This window comes from Pimephales promelas, chromosome 13 (assembly GCF_988280905.1).
Source record: "Pimephales promelas chromosome 13, fPimPro1.hap1.1, whole genome shotgun sequence".
NCBI classification, from domain to species: Eukaryota; Metazoa; Chordata; class Actinopteri; order Cypriniformes; family Leuciscidae; genus Pimephales; species Pimephales promelas.
The window spans coordinates 32,694,825-32,717,880 of record NC_142781.1 but is presented as its reverse complement, the minus strand read 5'-3'; the positions used below and the strand labels follow the sequence as shown (position 1 = coordinate 32,717,880).

Genomic DNA, 23,056 nt, shown 5'->3' with positions numbered 1-23,056 from the left:
TTTACAGTCTATTCTCGATAGCTACGCGTTTCTTCAACTATTTTCCATTGCAATATAACAATTTTTGGTATTATTATTTTTTGTTTGTTTTGTTGTACTCCAAGATACTCTTTATAATGTTGGGCTAAATAAATGTAACACATTATTAATAGTAATGATTTAATTTCATATAACAATTTTTTGTATTTTTGTTTTGTTTAGTTTGTTGTACTCAAAGATACTCTTTATAAAGATGTGCTATATAAATGTAAAAAATATTATTAATAATGATGATTTTTTTTTTTTAATTAATGCTGTGTGGTCTCATACAATACAAAATAAATGATCAAATGTAAATAATACACAATTGTTTTGTCTAATACGAAAAAAATGGGAACTGTTATTTAGTTTTGGTATATAGATATATTTGTTTATTTATAAGCAACATTAGATAAATATCATATTTAAAATATGGTGTAAATATATATAATGGAGCGAGAGCCCCATCTATTGCACACTAACAAAAAACGAAATCTTTAGAAAACATCAAAGGTGCCACAAAGAGTCGCTGTGACACCGCATATGAGCATCAGTCTTTAAAACTACATTGCCCACAATGCAGAGCGAAGGACTTTTTAGAGAGCCATTCAAATTTAGCCTGATTAAAAACGAGCGTCATGTCAAAGTCAAATGATCCATTGTTGTATGAAAGCAGCATAATTTCAAATACAAATACTAAAAATAAACAATGGAATAAATATGAAACATATCTAAGCTGAGAATAGTGTTATTGTTTTGTTTTTAATGAAGGCAAAGGATTGGGCACGCGCTGAGCGTGTCGAATCATCGATTCATCGGTTCAGTCAGACCGACAGTCAAGAACGGTAGAGGGAGGACACACGCACACCGATCACCGAGACCGGACCATACAGAGACCCACGAGCACATAGATGTGACGTTTGGTCATATTTATCGGTTGTCTGAGATATGAATGAGATTTATCATGAGTGAAATATGAGAATGAGAGACATGAGCTCGCGCGCACCGGCCTGATCGCGCGCCGGGCCGAATCAAATTCACCTCAGTGAGATTTATCAGCGTTATTATTAAAATTATATTAATCGACAGGCCTCTTATAAGACATAAGGTTATAGATTGTGTTCAAGAGAGCGAGAGGAGAGTGTGTGGTATAGTAAATACTGCGATGGAACCGGACACAGCCGCAGACTTCACTGTGGAAAACGTGGAGAAGGTAAAATAAATACGTTTATTATCATTCTATCAGCAGCTCTTTTTTTTTTACTATGTTATTTTAATGTTCATTTACTCTTAATTAAAACTTGGAAATATTGAGCTATAATTCGTATGTCGAAACATATTATTGGGCAAGAAATAATAATCATTGGGGTTTATATATGATTATTGATCAACAACAATATTCGAAATATCATATATATATATATATATATATATATATATATATATATATATATATATATATATATATATATATATTATATACTGTTGTTGTACAAGTGGATGATAAAGAACATGTCCAGAATATAAAAAAAGCTAATTTTATTTTGCATTAAATGAATCCTATTTTAAGACCTTTAAGATTTTGTTCTATTTTTGTTTGTAATTTTCAATGTTATCAAGTCAGATACTCATTAGTTTCTCATTACTCTAATTTTTTAACCAGCATAAATCAAAGTCAGTTCTTCTATAATCAGTGAATGTTATAATATATAATAATTGCTCCCATTGCAGTATTGAGAATTAAATTTATTACAGAGATTATGGGGTTTATTGTCATGAAAACTATACGCCATTGCTCAAAACAATAAAGGTTTAAAAAGACTTAATGTTCTTTAAGCAGCAAAATATAATTTCCTATTACTTTCTTTTGATTTCATGGTGAAATATGACAAATTTATATTTTTGTCAGGTGTTGTGGGATTCACCCATATAGTGTCTTTCAGCATCAGTGTAAAAAATGCGATTGGTTGTTCTTGACTAAATTTGCTTTCTAATTTTGACAACTTTTGTCACTCTGTTTATTTCTGAGCTTAATTATTTCGGTATGTCTGATTGTAATGCAGCTGATCTCAGTTGATCGGGTTACAATCGTGAATCTCCTGTTCATCATTAGATTAGATTAGAGAAAAGAGAGCGTATCGATCCATCTGTGAGGATGAAGAGAGGAGAAGCGGGTGGTGTCCCGTCCGTCTCATCTCTGCCGGGTGGAGGGTTTCTCATCTTTATCCTTGACAGTGGCTGTCAGCCCCAAAACAAACGCTTTGTTCTGCTCATGCGTTATGCAATACATACACTCATAGTTGTTATAGCTTTTGATCCCATTAACAGCAAACATGGTGTTTTATTTTGTTTTGCTGCTGAAAATAATTTCAGTTTGTGAACAGTACTGCATTTACAGTGGAAGTCTGTGAGGCTAGATATTCAGGACGGGAGGGTTTAAAAGGAGAAATGTTACGTTAAGATTTTTGTTAACGCACTTACGGTTAATACGACCATTTAATATATCAAGGTCATGTATGTATACTAGGAATGCACGATATATCAGCCACACACAGTATAGCCTAGGTATCGGCTGATATATGTTGATTTTTAATGTTTTCTTTATCGCCCCATAAGAAATTTGGCCTATATATTAAAGCCGATATTATTTCCTTCAGCTGAGACACTTCAGATGTGCACTGTTCGCCGTAATGCTTTTAAATTGCTTGAAATTTAAAGCAATTAAAAAATTGCTTAAAATACAGTAAAGTGCAACATGTGCTGCACAAGTCTGTCATATAGGCTGCATAAAATTATAATGAGAATGTCATGCTTGGGACATGCCTTTTAATTGTGAGACTTTTGTTTTTGGAATCAGGCTCTCAAGAATTCTGCATAAAATTCAAAAAAAAATTCGGATTTCGGTTTATCGGCCGATATATCGGTTATCGGTTTTCAAATATAAATAATTATCGGTATCGGGCAAAATGTTTATATCTGTGCATCCCTAATGTACAGGTGAAAGTCGAAAAATTACAATATCATGCTAAAGTTCATTTATTTCCGTAGTTCTTTCCGTAGTAACTTAAAAGGTGAAACTAATATATTATATAGACTAATAACATGCAAAGTGAGATATTTCAAGCCTTTATTTGTTATAATTTTGATGATTATGGATTACAGCTTATGAAAACACTAAATTCAAAATTAGAATATTGTGAAACAGTTTTCATAGCTGTATATACACCACATACTAGGGTTGGGTATCGAGAATCGAGTATCGATTGGAACCGGGACCAACTTTTCGTTTTTCCCGGAATCGTTCAAAAGTTAAAATTTCGATTCCTAGTTTCGATATTCACAGTCCGCCGAGCGGAAGAAGAAACCGCTGAACAACACCAACGAAGAAGCGTCTACCGGAAGTGTTGGCACAACCGCGCGAGTCGAACATTAGTAGCTTACGTCAGCGGTCCAACGTGTGGCTTCACTTTTCTAAAAATAACGAAATCTCGGCAAAATGCAAAATTTGTGACAAAAGGAGTATTTGTGACAGAAGGAGTATTTCCTTCAGAAAGGATTATTTCCTTCCGAAAGACCGTTGGTTAGCATGGTTAGCTAAACTTTTTTGACCCTGCCTCTTAAAAGAATCGGAACTGAGAATCGTTAGGAACCGGAATCGAAACAAGGAATCGGAATCAGAATCGTTCAAATTCAAACGATACCCAACCCTACCACACACACACACACACAGTTATTGAATGTTTGTTTTAAAAAAAAGTGTGTTATATGAACCGTCTGGTTGGCTAAAGCTGGATGCAAACTGTACGATATTTTATTTTTAGACTTTTACGTCTGTTGCCCGATACACATTGTACGATTTTGGGCTGTCCTACCCAGACGAAAAATGACCAATCGTAGTGATTTCTTTGAGCGTGGCTCCTAAACGCTTTTCCTACACCGTACAGTGAGAGAGGCTCAAAGACGGTCGTTGTCACGGTCATGTGACCAAAGATGGCCTGTGATAATTTTCCAACAGTGTCCTGCTACGTCTACTTACTAGCCAATGAAAAAAAGCAACCAGAAATGGCGTATTGATCACCTCGACATGGCTCTAAACCTTAAAACTACTCTCCCCAAGCTCCACTTGCTAAGTTGGCCTCTTTTCCCTAGTCATCATAACCGTTTTGCTTCATCCTCTTTTTTTCAGCGCACATAAAAACCATGATTGCCAAAGTGCGGTTCATCTTGCTCTTTTTGTTTACCACTATGATCATCATCATGCAGTCTATATATATTGTACCCACGTTTATTAGATCCCAGTGTGATCTTTAATGAATTACTGATGTAATTCCTGAGTTTCTTCAGGTTGAGTTTTCTCAAATATGTAAACACTAAACGGTCCCGAAAATTACTAGGCCTCCTTTCATTTCTGGTAATCAATTTTGGCTGTTGTTTTTCAGATGAGCTGATGCTTTTATGTGCTGATTGTTGGAATTTGCTGTCAGATAGATGGTTAAAAATACATGTCTGCCTGTCCTTGTAAGATGTGCAATCGCTCCTGTATCAGGACGTCACTGTCTCGGTCATTCCTTCACGGTTATTCTCTCTCAGTCTAGTTGCTGCACAGCAGGCGACGCACACAGAGGTCGTTGTGTGTGTTTATTGTGTATTGTTCTAGGCGGTGTGATGGTCAGGCGTAACCATCTGCAGAGAAGAGCGGGTCATTATGCAGAAAAATGGGAAATTTTCACGTCAGTTACAAACAAAATCATTCTGATTGCGTGATTTGTTGTTTGTTTGTTATATCAGGGCTCAACAATTGTAATATTGCTGTTCAGTTAATCACAGGGAATGTTGAGATGATCAGACTGAGTTGTTTCCCATATGAATGTGTGTTTGATTATTCACCCTGGGCATCTGGAGTGTGTGTCTGCGAGTGTTGTCAATGTCATGTTCCACTATTGTGTCTTTTGATTTGCTCGACCGAATAGCATTACTAATTATATCTCTTGGCTTGTGTACAGGGATTCGGTTGTTGAGGTAACCTGATATGTTTTTCAAACCATTGACTGTTCAAACCAGTCGACAGCCGTGTCTCACTTTGATTCTCTCAAACACACACATTCATCTGATCTATTAGTGCTGGAAGGTCAAAACTCGTATCTCATAATGTGGTAATTTCCGCCGTTTGTGGCATGTGTAACAATTTGCTGTAGTGTCTCTCATCATCATTACTGGAATATCATGTTTATTTTGTTGTTTTTGTTTACTTGATTATTCACTTCTGACTCAGTGGAAATGAATCACAAAAATTCAGAGATTTAAAATTCACAAACACATGGCCGATGATGTCAGAACAACCGTTCCTGATTACTCCAGATGGGCCGTTGAACACGATCCCAAAAATCTTTAAATGTCTGGATTTATGCAGTTTTGGGGAATTCAGGATGAACCGGTTTTGAATAGTCCACTGGGAAACGAGTCGTGTTTGCTAATTATAAAGCTGAAAAAGAGATTGTCAATGAATTGTTCAGTGACATGGACCTTATTCACAGCAGCGCCATCTTTGATTTTTAACGGGAATGAAAGCGAGGCTGTGAGGGAAGGACATACATCACTTCAGTGGGTTGGTTCGTACTTTTATTTATTGTGTTTTTGGATTGTTCTGCTGACAACACTGCAAAAATATCTTTCAGAGAAATTTCAGTAGACAAAAAAGCACAAACACGGCAGAGATGGCAAGTTCAGCGGCTGGGACTTGCTGAGGTGAGGTGATCGCTAACGGCAGACAAACGGCTAGCAGTGACATCAGCCGCCAATCCACCCATCACTCAAGTGGCCACGCACTTATTTATGCAGAACTTCGAGGCTTCATATAATTTAAACGGATGAGCGATAAAAAAAAAAATCCACCACCCTCATTGTTTTTATGAAGGGCAAAATTAGCTATATGGACCAAAACCAATTTTTGTTCCAGGCTGTAAAAATATTTGTTTCTGCTGTAAAGTTGGGTATTTTAACATGGGGGATATGGAATTGACTCCCTTTTGGAGCCTGTCTCTAGCGGCCGGTCGATGAATTGCGGTATTGAGTCCGTACTTTTGTGACGTAACACTGCTTTGAATGTTGGGAAGAAGTCTGCTGCAGAGCCGATGTTAGTCCACAAGACCGAATTTGCATATGTGGGACAGGGCCTCAGAGTAGTGCTGGGCGGTTTGACCCAAAATTATATCACGTGTAGCGTGTCATGTTCCATATATATGTATATATTATTTATTTTTTATATGAATATATATATATTTATTTATATATATTTATATATATATATATATATATATATATATATATATATATATAAATAAATATATATATATATATATATATATAAATATATATATATATATATGAATATTTATATATATGTGTTGTGTATATATATATATTTTAATATTCATTCATATTTATATATTCCACCACGCGAGCAGAGATTCGCGCTCGCACATTATATTAATTTATTTTTGCGCTATGGCGGTATATTAAAAATGAACATAATAACAAAAATATACACCGGTTTTCGGTATGAACTGGTATACTGCCCAGCACTACCTCAGAGTTTGGTTTGAGACCCTTAGTAGCAAGGACATTCCTTACGATTCGTTCACGAAACACCGTTGTGTGTTGCTCATAGACTCAAAACAGTCCTGTGTCTTGTAGTTTTTTTCGAACTGTTTTTGTTGGTAAAATAGAGCAAAAATAAGCAATACAGTGTCTAAAATGTACCGTAGCATAAAAGGTCCTTGCACACAGAGTTTTGTGGGTTTGTTTGTATTCATCATACGGGGTCTTTGAATTGTCAAAATGCTTGCTATGGATGCGAAAAAATTTTTATGATGGATGAATGTGTCGGAGGTCGTATTTATTTTTTAACGTGCACAAATTTCGGACTGCGTGATATTAAATATTGATATTAATATTGATTTAATATTGATATTAAATTATATAATATAAATATACAATACAGGTATTTTTACGCCCTTATGTTGAATATTGGGAGCTTTCTAAATGCATTTTAAAAGACTAAATCACAAATTGAAAACATGCCCACTAGTCTAACCTAGACTACATCACACAGTGCATGCACTCTCTCTAGGTGTGTTTTGGTAAAGTGAGGGACATACACTTGATAATGTCCGATTGCACATCGTTAAAAAAAAACAATCACAATATTATTGAAGACGATATATCGCACACCCCTACGGCCAAGGTCAGGAATTTCATTAAATAATACATTAAATGTCACATCATTAACCCCTATGTCGCATGGGATCATTCTGAGATACTTTTGCTTCTTTTTTAGAAAGCAAGGAGATTTTATACTGATAGTAATGCCTGTAGCGCAGCTCATAGAGCCAGATTAAACGAATGATTAATAGATGTCTGGGTAAAATGGATCTTACAGAATGAGTGAGTCATCACACACACACACACACACACACACACACACACAGAGGCAAGATCGAATGCGGTAACCATGTCAATGGACCAAAGTCATTCAGCACTGGTCTTTAAGAATGAGTTTGTGCAGAATAGATGGTTGCCATAGAAACATTTCAAAAGAAGTAGCCATGTGCTTAAATATCCATTTGTACCATATTTATTTTTAACCATTTTAGCATCTCCAGCTAATAGCACTCACTCAAATCTCGATTGCACACAGTTGGTGTCATCATGTCACCAGGTTTACTCTGACAGATGGCTGTTTCTCATGGGGTTTCTAATGTACTGTGACACACACACACACACACACACACACGTCTGATTCCTCTCTGATCGTATTTGATGTTTATTTTTTTATGATATTAGTATTTAGACCAAATCATAAAAATACGTACACCAGCACTTTAACTGTATAGTGATATCGATGTTTTGGCTGAATATATCAAGATCAGTAAGATTTATTTATAGCAAGGATTAGGGCTGTCAAACGATTAATCGCGATTAATCGCATCCAAAATAAAAGTTTGTGTTTACATGTGGGTGCACTGTGTATAATTATTTTATTTATATAAATGCACACACATGCTTGTATACATTTAAGAAATATTTTCATGTATATACTGTATATAGATTTATATATAATTTATATTATAATTTATAATATAAATATTTTATATATAAATAATATTTTCTTAAATATACATGCATGTGTATGTATATATGAAGAGTTCAGATGCAAAAGCCTCTAAATGCCATTTGAAATTTTCCTCTTTAATGATGATTTTTACCAAACTTGTATATTTAAGTTCAGTAATTTCACTTAAATGGCAATGATAATTACCTATTAATTGTTATTTAAGGGAAATTACTGAACTTAAATATACAAGTTTGATAAAAATCATCATTAAAGAAGAAAATTTCAAATGGTATTTAGAGGCTTTTGCATCTAAACTCTTCATATATATACAATACATATATATATATATATATATATACACACAAAATAATTATACACATGCACATACACATCCACAATAATTATACACACATATTATGTAAACACAAACTTTTATTTTGGATGTGATTAATCGCGATGAATCGTTTGACAGCCTTAGCAAGGATGCATTAAATTGATCAAAATTAGCAGTTGAAACATTTATAATGAAACAAATGCGGTTCTTTTGAACTTTCTCTTCATGCGTCATGATTTCCACAAAAATATTTCTGAAAGAAAAAAAATCAGCTTTGCATCACAGGAATAAATGACATTTTAAAATATATTCAAATAGAAAACGTTTTTTTTATAGACCATTTCACAAGATGTAAACAACACCGGTCCAGAAGCACTTTCTGTTTCAGTTTTTTAACACTACATAAAAGCTGGGATAAAATACAACCAACAGAACATTTAAAACTGAATCAAAAAGTTAAACAAACATCTTTAAGATGTTTTCTTTACATGTGAAATAAAGAAAACAGTTACAAACCAGTGTTGTTTACATCTTGTGAAATTGTCTATACATTGTAATAATATTTCACAATATTACTGCATTTACTGTATTTTTGATACAGCCTTGGTGAGCAGAAGAGAGAGAAACATCTCACCGACCACAAACGGTTTTTAAACGGTAGTGTGTGTGTGTGTGTATATAGTTAATTTTGAAACTATATTTTTGTGGTAAAAACCAGAAGCTTCAATAAATTCCTGTTATTTTTAATGAATATGTCATTATTCGCTGTGTTTTTTGCCCTCCCACCATATTAAAGCTTGACTTGCAGAAATGAAGGCACATGCATCAGCAGATGTGAGACCCGTAGATTCACTTTAAGAGCACACATTTTCATATACGTGTCTGCTAAACTGCCTCGCAGGAACCCTGGGGTTAATAAAGCATTATTAGATTGTATCCATGTGCGTCATAATGGGCAGAGTGCAATGTATCACAGTCTAAAACTGTCTCTCTCTCTCTCCCTCTCTCTCTCAGGCCCTGCATCAGCTCTATTATGATCCTAACATAGAGAATAAGAATCTGGCTCAGAAATGGCTGATGCAGGCTCAAGTGTCTCCTCAGGCCTGGCAGTTCTGTTGGGTTTTATTGAGACCAGAGAAGGTAAGAACATCCCGTTTCTCTTTGTTGCACTTTCATTCCCTCTTTTTCCCTCTGCGCTTGTTCTTTTTACCCAAGTGAAATGGGTTGGGAATGCTGTTTCACGATGACTTTTACTATTTCTGGCAGTTGCATTGCAGCAGATGCCCTTGCATCAACTAAACTACCCATTTCAACCTCTGTTTTCTATTTCATTTGGTTTCATTTGACAAAATTGAGTTATATTTCGTCCTGAAATTTACAAAAAATAGGTAATTATGTTTTGCACCTTGTGACTTCACAACTTTCCATCCCTTCGTAAATGCTTTGCCATTTAATGTTTTATAATGAGAATTGATATTTTTTTGCATCACAGTAATGAAAATGGAGGGGCCAAAAATGTGTTTAATTGTCATGGAAATAACATCACAATGTGACCGGATTGATCATCCTAAAATGAAAAATAGACTAAAATGCATGTAAAATACATTTTCTTTTTATGTGATTTATGAGTGAAAAATGACCCAGGATTCATGATATTCATTGATATTTGTTCACGTTTACTCCCTAACATGATTTCCGTATCTTCAGGTTTTTTTTTTGAGGATGAGGCCATGTCACCCCTATAAAGGTCACACAACATCTAAAGGTTGCATGTTTATCTGTTGAATTTAGGTAGCTTCAAGTGACATTCGTTTTCTCCTTCCCTTACACAGTTATTTAGCTTTATTTTTTTTATATTAATGTATGAATTTGAATCATTCATTTAAGAGATTCATTCAAAAACGCTGATTTTTTTTCAAATAATTGATTCAAATGAAACATTTTGAACAGACTGCAGCAATTAACATTTTGTCAGAACCTCTAGTAAATTACATGTTATTTTGTCTCGTCTGTTCAGAGTTGTGGGAGAATCGATATTTTTATTTGAAACAAGAAAATTGTGATTCTCAATTTATTCTGAATCGTGCAGCTCCAGTGTCCGTTTAAAGAATTGAGTTGTTTGTCTCTTCTTGCACTTGAATGGTTTAAAATCATTTGAATGTTTAAATTGGCAAGACTTAGAAACACGTTCAAATGATGAACTTTCACTCTATATGATGGTTAAACTTAACAATTACTTTTTACGTATGCATAGCGAACCAGGGGGCCGGTCTGTACGGATCATTGACGATCCATTACACCTCTTACATATACAGTGGAACAAAAGGTTGTTTTTGAAATGTTATTTTAAAGAAATTCAGGGAAAATGTTCCAAAATTATTATGAAAATAAGCCAAAAAATGTGGCTAGTGGCACAACTTTTGTTTTTGAATTTGTTCTTTTTTAATTACTTTGCGTCTACTTGTCTTTAATAATGCTTGATATTTATATTAGTTAGACTCGTTGTTTTTCTATCCAATTAAAAAAATTATATTCATGATACTCATGATATTCAGCTACAATTAAATGTTTTGCAATAAGACAATAAGAATGTTTTTTTTTTTTATTTATTTTTTACCTTTTTGGAAATGAAATTAGGAATCAATGAGCAGAATCGAAATCGGAAACAAATTCAAACCATGCCCAACCCTACTAATGATGCAAAAAGACTTTATGCTTTCTGCACATTTCATCTGAGTCTATTAAAAAAACACACGCAATGAAAAACTGCATGTCTTCCTTCTTCTCCGCAGGTTCCAGAGATCCAATACTTCGGCGCCAGCGCCCTTCATACCAAGATCTCCCGCTACTGGGGCGACATCCCCGCCGAGCAGTACGACTCGCTCAAAACACAGCTGTTCTCTCAGATCGCTCGCTTCGCCTCCGGCTCGAAGATCGTCCTCACCCGCCTGTGTGTGGCTCTTGCGTCCCTCGCCCTCAACATGATGCCCGAGGCGTGGCCGGGGGCCGTGACGGAAATGGTGCGCATGTTTCAGGAAGAAGGAGGCGAGGTGGATGGGCGTGCGCGCTGCCTGGCCCTGTTGGAGCTCCTCACGGTCCTCCCGGAGGAGTTTCAGACCAGCCGGCTGCCGCAGTACCGTAAGGGTCAGGTGAGGGGCGCTCTGGGCCGCGAGTGGGTGGCCGTTTACCCGCTCCTGCAGCAGCTGTTACGGCAGCCGGACTCGCCTCCGCTGGTCAAAGCCCGCGTGCTCAAGTGTCTGTCGAGCTGGGTTCTGCTGGACGTTCCTCTGAACGAGAGCGAGGGATTGGTCGAGGCCAGCTTCACGGCGCTGGCAGATCCGGAGCTGTTCGATACGGCCGTGGAGGCCATCGTCAACACCATCTCACAGCCCGACTCACAGAGGTTAGTCTTCATCACCGCACACATGCAGGAGAGCAATGAAGTGAGATTCATGCCTATTGCTTGCCTATTTATGAATTAACGGCTCGTTTTAAAAATCTTCCCGGTGTACTGACATCTGCTTTATACATTATAATCCTCATGTTAACTTTGTAACGGATTGACCTAATTGACTGGGGTGCCAAGCAGGTTTTTAAACCTACTATATTTTGTTTAGTCAGTCAACCTTACAAAGGATTCAGACATTTAAAAAACAAATAAAGTAGAACCCTTAATATGTGGATGAAGAATTAACAACAACAGCAATAGGCTCAATTCATATAAACTGTTATTAGTTTTTGTTGATCAAGATAACATTCAGTGAGAAAAAAAAAACATTAATGTTTCACAAAGGCAAAAAAACAAACAAACAAAAACTAAATCAGAAACCAAAAGTTCTTCAAGTTCTTCAAAAGTTCTCCAACAACTCAAATACTCAATTCCCAAGTCTGGGGTTCATTTAGTTCATTTACCATGACAAGTATTCAAACAAAATCAGATCTGCTCATTCAAAGTCAGATTATTTTCCTTTCAACTCATTGAGGGTGTAAACACCAACAGTTTCACAGTTCACATTAACAGCTCTTGACCAAGTTCTCAATTCAGCATAGTTTTTGTACATGTACTTAGACCTTTCAGAGTCCATTCAGGGCCAGCACTGAGCAACCAGTCCACTGTGCAGTTGAAAAAGAGTTCTCAGCACTTTAAACCACAGTCACAAAGTCTCATGCCAAAAAGTCTCAACTGGCAAATCCAACATAAGAATACGAAAAAAGAGAAAAGAAAAAAACAATACTTGGTTGGTTTGTCCAGTCAGTCAGTTAGCGAAATGATCAGTCCTCCATTGTTGTTTGAACCATTAGTAGTATCTTTGAACATCCAGGAACATCCAAAAGAACCATAAATCCCAAGGCAAATCAACAAAATGTTCCTTTTACCTCACAGGGTTTTTGTAGGGATTAACTTCCCACATCTTTCCACTGCACAAGGTCTACTCAAACTGCCATCTTCCAACTCTTTTAAGCCATGTGCTCCACACATCATGTGACTCAGTGAATCATGTGACTGAGAACATCATGTGACTGAGAACATCATGTGACTCAGAGAATCATGTTCGTCACAACTTTACTTTAAGTAAATCCACTTCAAAAGCGAATTACTCCTGGACAGCGATGCCATAGAGATATACAGAGCGACCACAAAAACGGAAGTTCAAAGACATTATTCTAAAGATGGCGGCTGCCTTGTTTCTCTGGTGCACAAAGTCAATAGAAACATAAGAAATATGAAACAAATTCAATGTTTTGCACATCTAGCGATGGCTGGTGAATTGAGAATTTTTTCCTGCCTTTAATGTTTTGCATTATTTATATTGGTAACACTTTACAATAAAGTTCATTAGTTAACATTAGTAAATGCATTAACTAACATGAACTAACGATGAGCAATGCATTAGTTACAGTGTTTATTAATCTTTGTTAATGTTAGTTAATACAAATACAGCTGTTCATTGTGCGTTCATGTTAGTTCACAGTCCATTAACTAATGTTAACTAATACAACCTTTGATTTTAATAACGTATTAGTAAATGTTGGAATTAATATTAACTTAGATTAATAAATGCTGAAGAAGTATTGTTTACATATTGTAGATGTTAACTAATGAACCTTTGAACCTGTCAAAGAAATTGCTGGACTCATCATTTTACCCTAAAATCAAAATCAATAAAAAAAAGAATATATTGCTCGAAGAAAATACATTTTTTCAGTTGCATTTGCACCCCCCCCCCCCCACACACACACACAATTCTTATATATATTTGTGTGACCTATAAATAAATTATCATTTTAAACATTTTAATAAATTAACTGATAATAAATAAAATATTAATGTGCATATTCAATGCACAATGTAATATTAACTGTAACTTTAGAAATATCAGTGAATGCAAAATGTGTACAAAGTGATGGAAAGAGCGAGAAAGTGGTCTGAAGGAAAAGAAACACAGGTGTGAGAGAGAGAGATTGGGCAGAAGAAAGACAAAAACAAAGGCAAATTGAAACACAGTCACACCAGAGGAGGGGGGGGTGGCAGCGGCAGGTTTATTTCAAGGATGGCTGGCGTTTCCATGGAGACAGAGCGAGCGAGCGATGTCTTACGCTCTGGTTGGTACTGACTCGACGGGATCCCACCCCTTCCCCCCTCAGAGAAAGCAAGAGCCAGCGGATGCTGAGGACGGGCCTTTAGAGGTGAAAGCTTCCTTGATCGTGGAAAGCTGGCGGTACGAGGTTAATGTGCTTCTGCCCTGATGGAGACAGACAGTTGTTCACCGCTCAAGCACTTGAGTCTAATGCTGTAGTTTAATAGTTTCTACAGGTGTCTCGCACACGGTTACGGCTGAGTTCACTTCACAGTGCATGAGGGATCTGATTAGGACAGGTGACCTTTACAGGGAGGTTTGGGTTTTTCATGGGAATTTTGTGCAGAAGGGCTGATTGGAAGCATAGCATTTTTTGGGATTGGATTTTTATCCGTTGTATTTCATTTTATTTTGAGGGCTAGATAATAATACTTTTTGTTTTATTTTAAATTTAAATTTGCAATGTATTGATCAACACTTGCTGTTCTGGAACTCATGAAGTCCACAATAAACGTTTTGCGGCAGTAATAACAAAAACAAAAGAGCAATTTAAATTGAATTTAATGTAATATATATGGAATTGGTGATTATAAAATATCAATCAAATAGATTAATAATATTAATCAAATACAGTATTGACAAGAGAAAAATGCCAGCTGCTTTTGGCTGAATTACTTCATAGTTTTAATAAGCCTTCGTAAACCGAACATTAACACAGAGTTATGCATTTTAAGATTGCCTTTGGCTCATTTGAATTACATGCATAATTAAACTGTGAATTAATTATATATATTATAAAATTATATTATAATTAAATATATATTTATATATATATATAGAGAGAGAGAGATCATGATTAGATTCTCCCTCAATTCTTAACTCTTTTTTATTAAATCGGTTAAAATGAATGATTCATTAATACTTAAATTGTTTCATTACTCGATGAATTGTTTTGAACGAATCTTTTGAATAAATGCTTCAATGACAAACATTTTAAGTCGCGTGTCGTGCCACCTACTGGCGTAGCGATGTAATCGATACAATCATTATTTGAAGCGCCAAGTTACTTTCAAAAGCTAATTTTCTTATTGTTGTTTATATCCCAATTTATCCTGGTACTTATAACAGAAATAATGAAGCTGTGTGGCAGAAAAGACTGAAGCTTTCATAACTAACATGACAACTGCTCTCTCCGGGTCAGCGGCAGTGCTGAACGCGATTTGAATATCGGGATATTTGTAGGCGAATTGTTGTCATTTAGGAATAAGATCGCGTGGGTGTTTGAAATTTTAACAATTAATTGTGCAGCTCTAGTATTATTAATGTATCATTATTCATTTTAACAGTTAAAATTTTCCATGAAATGAGCTTGATTAGACTCCTCCCTCAGGCCGTGTTGTTTACAGACAGTTGATTTGATGAGTAAACACATGGACAGCTAGCGTGCGAGTTTTACTCTCAGCTGTCATATTTTGATCTGTTGCTGAACGTGTGAAGTGTGTGGTCCACTCAAATCTCTTTGTGTGGTCCTTTGTTTTCAGTATGGCAAGCGTGTCACTCGCTCTTAAAGGACTTATCAATGATTCTGCATTGATTTTTGTTATTCATTTCACCTTTGTCCTTTTCTCCATAATGCCTGGTGCCTCATCGTCTCTCTCCTTATCCTCTGTCTCCATCACCTCATCGCCTCCTCTCACTGTTTAAACACATTACAATCAAGCCTCTCGGGAGGATGCCATTGGACCAAATGCATCCTGTTGCTAGGCAACTCGTTTCATCTGTCCCCTGGTGTTTGAGGGTAATTGCACAGAGAGGCAGAGGGGAGCGTCTGTGTCCGTAGAAACACAGTGAGATTTCAAACAGGCAGAATTCAAACAACGATAGCGAATTAGAGGTGAAAATAAGTCCGTGCTCTGATAAATCAAACTCAAATTGGTCATTCTGAGAGACATGAAGGCACACACACTGAGATGAGAATCACTGAGCCTGAAATTAATGTTGCATATATGCCGCGTAATGTCATCAAAAGTTATTATTGTTAACTTATATGACGAAGCTGTTGAATGCTTGAATCTGATTGGTTGACGAATGATTTCAAAGGTCCTTACAGCCGACAACAGCAAAAGAACCAAAACCCGCAACAACACTGACCAGGCAAATAAATATAGTAAACAATAGGATGAAACCAACATGTAGATGTTTTTGCCTCAAAATTATATTTTATTATGAATTGAAAGCACAAATTCTCTCTCTCCTGCTTGAAAAACACACACATTTGTACAGTACGGACACACACTCGCACAGAAACGTATTGTCAGCGCTGCTCTGACAATTTAGTCAGTTTCCCCTGTTTTGGTCCCCTATCCGGGCTCTAGATCCACTCGTTCGTGATTTGTGTTCGTTTAACCGCTTCATTTGAGAAAAACTATCATGACATAAATTTAGGGATGTCCCGATACCACTTTTTCACTTCCGATACTGATGCCACAGCTTTTGCCGATACCGATATCAATCCGATATTTTATTCTTAAACTAATAAAAAAATATAGCACTTTTCTCAATTAGCCACCTAAAATATACCTCCATTATATAGTCCACAACAGTTGATTATGAAAGATTGCCATCCTTTATTCAAACACTACAAAAAAGCAACATAAATAAATAACAGAAAATACAGGTACTTCAGTACTTAAAGGTAGCTAGCTACCAACAGGTTTAAAGTTAAAACAATTTAAAGGGTTAGTTCACCCAAAAATGAAAATTCTGTCAGTATTTACTCACCCTCATGTTGTTTCAACCCGTAAGACCTTCGTTCATCTTCGCAACACAAATTAAGATATTTAAGATATTAAGATCGCTCCTGCATACAGTCCATAGGCTTCTTGAGGGAATGACAATTGATGGCCTCGAAAAGTCATTAAAGACATCGTTAAAATAGTCCAAGTGACTACAGGGGCTCAATCTTAAGTTTATCAAACGACGAGAACACTTTTGTGCGCAAAAAAACAACAAAAATAACGACTTTATTTCAACTATTCGTTTATTTCTCCCTATGCGCGAGTCAGGTTACTAGTTTAATAGCGTAAGCTTCTGTTATTGTACGTCACTCGCATCACACACACGACCAGCGTCGGCCAATAGTGAGCCTTTGTGTGAAGTAGCTCTACGCAATCACACTACGTTAACTGACTACAGGCCCATAGAGAAGGAAGTAAATATTTGAAATAAAGTCGTTATTTTTGTTTGGTTTTGCGCACAAAAGTGTTCTCGTCGTTTGATAAACTTAAGATTGAGCCCCTGTAGTCACTTGGACTATTTTAACGATGTCTTTAATGACTTTTCGATGCCAGTAAGTGTCATTCCCTCAAGAAGCCTATGGACTAGTATGCAGGAGCGATCTTAATATCTTAAATATCTTAATTTGTGTTGCGAAGATGAACGAAGGTCTTACGGGGTTGGAACAACATGAGGGTGAGTAAATACTGACAGAATTTTCATTTTTGGGTGAACTAACCCTTTAAACAGCAGCATTCTACATTGTAAATACCAGAATTTCTATAACTGTGTGTTGAACTGATTATCACTCTTGTGTGTTAAACACAATCGACTTACTGTAACACAAACAACTTCATTATAAAGATAAACAACAAATCTCCATAATATATGATCATAATCTATGACAAAAAAAGTGAGAGTTGTCATATTATACTAATAAAATGGTTGTGACAGAAGAAAAGCATGAGAATATTATTATGCATGTTCTCTGAGTATCATCTTTTATGATGATATATGCATGCGCAGTAAGATCATTTTAGCGTTTCAGAGGCTTCGTTGTGGATGAGCAAAAATCTTTCAGAACGTTTTGAAAGAAAAACACGTAGCGTTTGATTAGCCCAGCGTTCACCATCTCAACACAAACAACAGGTGTGTGCTGTGACATATTCCTGATGGTGTTGAAAGCCCTTCTTGACCTTGACTTGCTGTGTCATTGACATGGTTATTTATTTATTTAGAGCCTATTCAAGTAAGAGCATCTTAAAACCCGAACTCATAAATAAATGTTCTCGCCAGAGCCACAGTCTCACCAGCCATACGATCAATGAAGCCAGGAAGGACAGGGCAAAAACCGCACTTTAAAGGGGCCACATTCTTCATCTAGGGATGGGTCATGACTAATTTACTAGGCAATCCAACAACCAGATAGGATCCGTCAGAAATCATTGTTTCTTTCTGCTCAAGAAACATTTATGCTTATTATTAATGTTGAAAGCAGTTGAGCTGCCTCATTTCGTTAAATTTTTTTGGTTGAAACCGTGATACTTTTTTTTGTAGGATTCTTTGATGAATAGAAAGTAAAAAAAAAAAAAACAGTATTTATTTAAAATGGAAATCTTTGTAACATTATAAATGGCTTTTTTTCATCGGTTTAATGCATCCTTGCAGAATAAAAGTATCAATTGCTCAAAAAAAAAACCTTTCATTAGTATTTTCCAGAATGCATTTTGACTTTGAAAAGATTCCCCATTTCCATTGACTAGAAAAAGGCAAAGCCGCACGCCATGAAATGACAAGCGGGGGATGTTTAATATATAATAAATTAATGGAAAGCATAATGCTTTAAAATGAGCAGGTTTACACGATAAATAAATTGAAGCATAATCATTACTTTCGGAACTTAATGAAATGTTGTGTCATTCATTTTAGATGATGTTTTAATTATAGTGCAATGTGTGCATCCTGTTATTGCCTCATCTGTGAAGGATGCGTGCAAAACTGCATTAGAATTTGGACAGGACATTGTGTCTCTGCGTGCAACATAAGGTTTCTGCCTGCCATGGGAACAGTTGGTTGCCGTTAAATGCTGCCAACATGGGTTTTGGAACAGAACTTGTGTTTACATAGGCCTAGTACATCAGTATCTTATTTTCTTTTTAAATAAAGAGCAAGAAATATAATCTTATCCATGATGATGAACCCTTTAAAAAAAACATGAGATCCTTCAGTGATGTTTAGTGTCTGCTTGGCAGCCACTATTTGGTAACACATTAGTTAACATTAGTTAACTACATTAGTTAGCATGAATTAATAATGAATAGCACTTATGCAGCATTTATTAATCTTTGTAAATGTTAATTTCAAAATTTACTTGTACTTTATTCAAATCTTGTTAACATTAGTTAATGTGCTGTGAACTAACGTGAACAAACAATGAACAGCTTTATTTTTATTAACTAACATCAACAAAGATTAACAAATACAGTAACAAATGTATTGCTCATGGTTGGTTCATGTTAGTTAATACATGAACTAATGGACCTTATTGTAAAGTGTTACCCATTATTTTCCTTCAGCACTGCAGAAATGTGTTTAAATGAAGAAAACTAGACCTATCGAATTGTGGATCATGTCTTTGGTATATATGGACACGTTTATAATTTATTATCACCACATTTACATTTAGTCATTTAGCAGACGCTTTTATTCAAAGCGACTTACAACTGAGGACTAAACCAAGCGAGTCATCGTGTGAAGAGGCAAAAACAACGCAAGAAGTGCACAAAATACAAATTCAGACATTGCTCGGAGTAGCGTAAGCCAGATAAGCGAGGATTTAAAGGAAAAGGAAAGATTTTTATTTATTTATTCATTTAGTGATATCGTCAAACTCAGAGAAATGTATCCTGTTTTGTCATGTGATCTTCGTGATTTACAATCAGACTGCTGGAGGTTTAATGATTTATTTTATCTGTCATTTTTATTGTAGTTTTTGCTATAAATAACACTAAACGGTTTGAGTCAGATATGTCTAAAAAATCGGATTTTTGCCACAATCTTGAGTAAAGCCTAATACAGTGATGTGAATAAGTTTGGACACTCATGCTAAAGTTGCCTAAAAAGAGGAATAAAAAAATCATCTTTTGGATATTGATCTTAATGCCTTAATTAGAAAAATGAGGAAAACTCCAACCTTTAAGGACACCAATTTTCTTTGTGAATGAATAATGTATCATAAATAAATAAATGTTTTTCCTTAAAATACAGGGCCAAGGGAACTTTATCAGGATGCATATTATCCTGGATCCATGAAATAACTGGCTTTTAAAAATAAAAATCTGCCTGACTCTATGGGAATTTAACATAGGGGTGTCCTGACTTATGCACCCTGTATTTTAAGGAAAAACATTTATTTATTTATGATACATTATTCATTCACAAAGAAAATTGGTGTCCTTAAAGGTTGGAGTTTTCCTCATTTTTCTAATTAAGGCATTAAGATCAATATCCAAAAGATGATTTTTTATTCCTCTTTTTAGGCAACTTTAGCATGGGTGTCCAAACTTATTCACATCACTGTAGATGAGCGTTTAAGGGTGTGACGGTGAATATTTTAATTTCATCAGGATGTTTGCCCTAATGAAGCGCTCTCTAATGCCACAGAGCTGTGATCTCTGATGTGTGTGTCGAGCGCTGAGCCTCAGACGGGCCAGTAATGAGCTGCCGTTCATACTTTCTCTCTGTCCATACCTCATTAACATTTCCACTTGTGTGTCCTTCCTGCTGTTGACACCAAAAGGAGGATGAGTGCGACAGGGAGAGAGAGAGAGGACAGATTGTTCCAGAAGCGCTGAGATGGCAGCAGGGGTGAGGAACATGACAGAAGTTCATGTGGGAATGAGGTAACAGCTGTAGACAAATGAAGGAGAGCGTGATGATTTGAAGAGAAGAGAAACTGTACATTTCGCAGATGAGAGTTAATGTTGTCTGTCAAGAGAGCATTATGGGAATCTATTTAGAGGTAAATTAGCCAAGCAAGTCATTCTAATGTACAGCATAAAATGGATATTTCACCCAAAAATTCTCTGATTTCATACTCACCCTCATGTTATTCCAAACCCGTAAGACTTCTGAGAGTTTGACATAAATCTGTGAGCTTTGTGTCCCTCCATAAATAGTTTATCTCCCATTGTTTTAAAATCAGTCCCTCCAGAAAAACGCGATTATGCGATCGCTGAATTCAATGCAAAATCAGCCAAAGTCCACATATTTATGCGGGGGCCGCATTTTTTCAAATACGCCGCACTTTCGCCGCATAAATTGCCGATTTCCGTGCAAAATATGTGGGGTTTGCATAATTTCATAATCCTCGCATTTTCGTTGCAAAAAAAGTCACATGTATCTTAGCAGAAAGTTGAAAAATGTGCGTTTGCTTCACACAAGAGCAGCCATTTCCCCCTGTTTCCAAGGGGACGTTATGAAGTGATGCAATTACGCGACGCCAGACAGACTCACGGAGGGGATTGACATCTCACAAATCGAACTCGTATAACTCTCTGTCACACGTTCTACCGCCACGTCGTTCCTTAATAAACAACAATATAAAAGAAGTAGCATCAAACAGAAATTACCCGCACACATGGGGTGTTCGAGGCGCACATATAACACTGCAGAGAGTTCAACAGGGAGCGCGCAGCTCTTAAAGGGGCCACACCTTATTTACACTCGTTACAGTCTGAAATAAAACAAGATGAGAAATTAAATATTCCCAGCACTTTCTATGATGTAGTATGCTTGCTTATCAAAGGAAGTAATAAGAAATGACTCTTATATTAACAGGATGTTGGGGGAATCACTTTTTTTCTCTTTTTTATCAAACCGCAATTTTTGCAAGTTCCCTCAATTTTTGCAAATTCCTGCAATTTCATCCCATAAAATTGCATAAATATCCCGCATATTCTTTCCATCGCATTTTTAAAGAAAACGGGCCACGTAATCAAGCATTTTTGCCCGCAACAATCACAAAAAAACTCCGCGTTTTTCTGGAAGGACTGAATACTATTATGGTAAATGTTATATGTAAATCGCAAATTTTTTCACAAATTTTTGTAAATTACCACCACAAAATCAGTCATTTTGATCGCAAAAATCACAAAAAAAAAATCGTGAAATCCTGGAGGGACTGTAAAATGGCGTTCCAAAAGTATTGCAATGCTGACAGACATAATTATTGCAATACATATCAAATAACGGTGGAATCTATAACTTTGCAAGGCATTGTTACCAACATAGACGTTGTCAGTGGTCAGCAAATCTGATGCCCTGCAACCATTGTAGATTTGCGTTTTATAACTGTCACTTTCCCTTTTTGCTTGCAAACTCTTTTCAGTTCATGGTTCAGTTGTTGTGGCCTGACCTTCTTCCAGTATTTACAGATATGACATATGTGCAGTTGAACGATGAAAGTCTGCTGGGAAATTTCCTGGGAAATCCTTCTGGGAAATGTTAAAATAGAAATATAATTAATCATAGGCTTCTATAGCGCTTCCAAAAACATGGTTTGGAAGATGGATTTATGATGTCAAACTAAAAAAGTTACCTGTGAAGCTGATGTGTTGCTAATATGGTTTCATTTCGAGTCCTGAGCATTGTCGTGTGGATTGTGTCTGTGTGTTTCAGGTACGTGAACACACTCCTGAAGTTGGTGCCGCAGGTGCTACAGTTACAGGAACAGTTACGAGACGCCGTTCAGAATGGAGACATGGAGACGTCACATGGCATCTGTCGAATCGCCGTCTCTCTGGGAGAGAATCATTCAAGGTACAAATACGCTCAATAGGTGAAGAAAATGTCATTTGAGCGCCATTAGACGAGGTGAAACATTTTCTAAAACACATATATAGTGTCAATTGAATGTTATTATAATCTTTTCTAACATTATAAATGTCAATCAATTTAATGCATCCCTGCTGAATAAAAGTAAAAAAATTTGCTGGCCACAATTTTGACATCGATACCATAGGGGGGAAAACTGCCATATAGATATTATTATTATTAGGCAACTGGTATATTAGGCTGCTGTCACTTTAAGACCATATATACAGACCTATTATACTATTACACATTTTCTTTCTCAACTCTTTACGTTCACTGAAAACAGATACTTAAAACTGACTGTGTTTATGTGAATGCTCACCAAGAATGGCATTTTGACATTATTTTGTGTGTGTTTGACTG

General features: G+C 36.1%; 1 protein-coding gene across 3 annotated transcripts in view; it reads left to right on the top strand.

The window, feature by feature from the left end:
* The first annotated feature begins 833 nt into the window (after window positions 1–833).
* Window positions 834–23,056, top strand: part of ipo13b (importin 13b) — a 46,991-nt gene continuing 24,768 nt past the window's right edge. For 2 of the 3 annotated variants that reach the window (XR_016146084.1, XM_039674354.2), the window contains exons 1-4: window positions 835–1,231; window positions 9,480–9,605; window positions 11,258–11,868; window positions 22,499–22,639. Coding sequence is in view for 2 of the 3 variants with exons in the window: in XM_039674354.2 (XP_039530288.1) it covers window positions 1,184–1,231; window positions 9,480–9,605; window positions 11,258–11,868; window positions 22,499–22,639 (926 nt within the window). In the remaining variant the exon portion in view is untranslated. Of the gene's footprint in view, window positions 1,232–9,479; window positions 9,606–11,257; window positions 11,869–22,498; window positions 22,640–23,056 lie in introns of all 3 variants that reach the window. The other variant, XM_089118907.1, reaches the window with a different exon arrangement.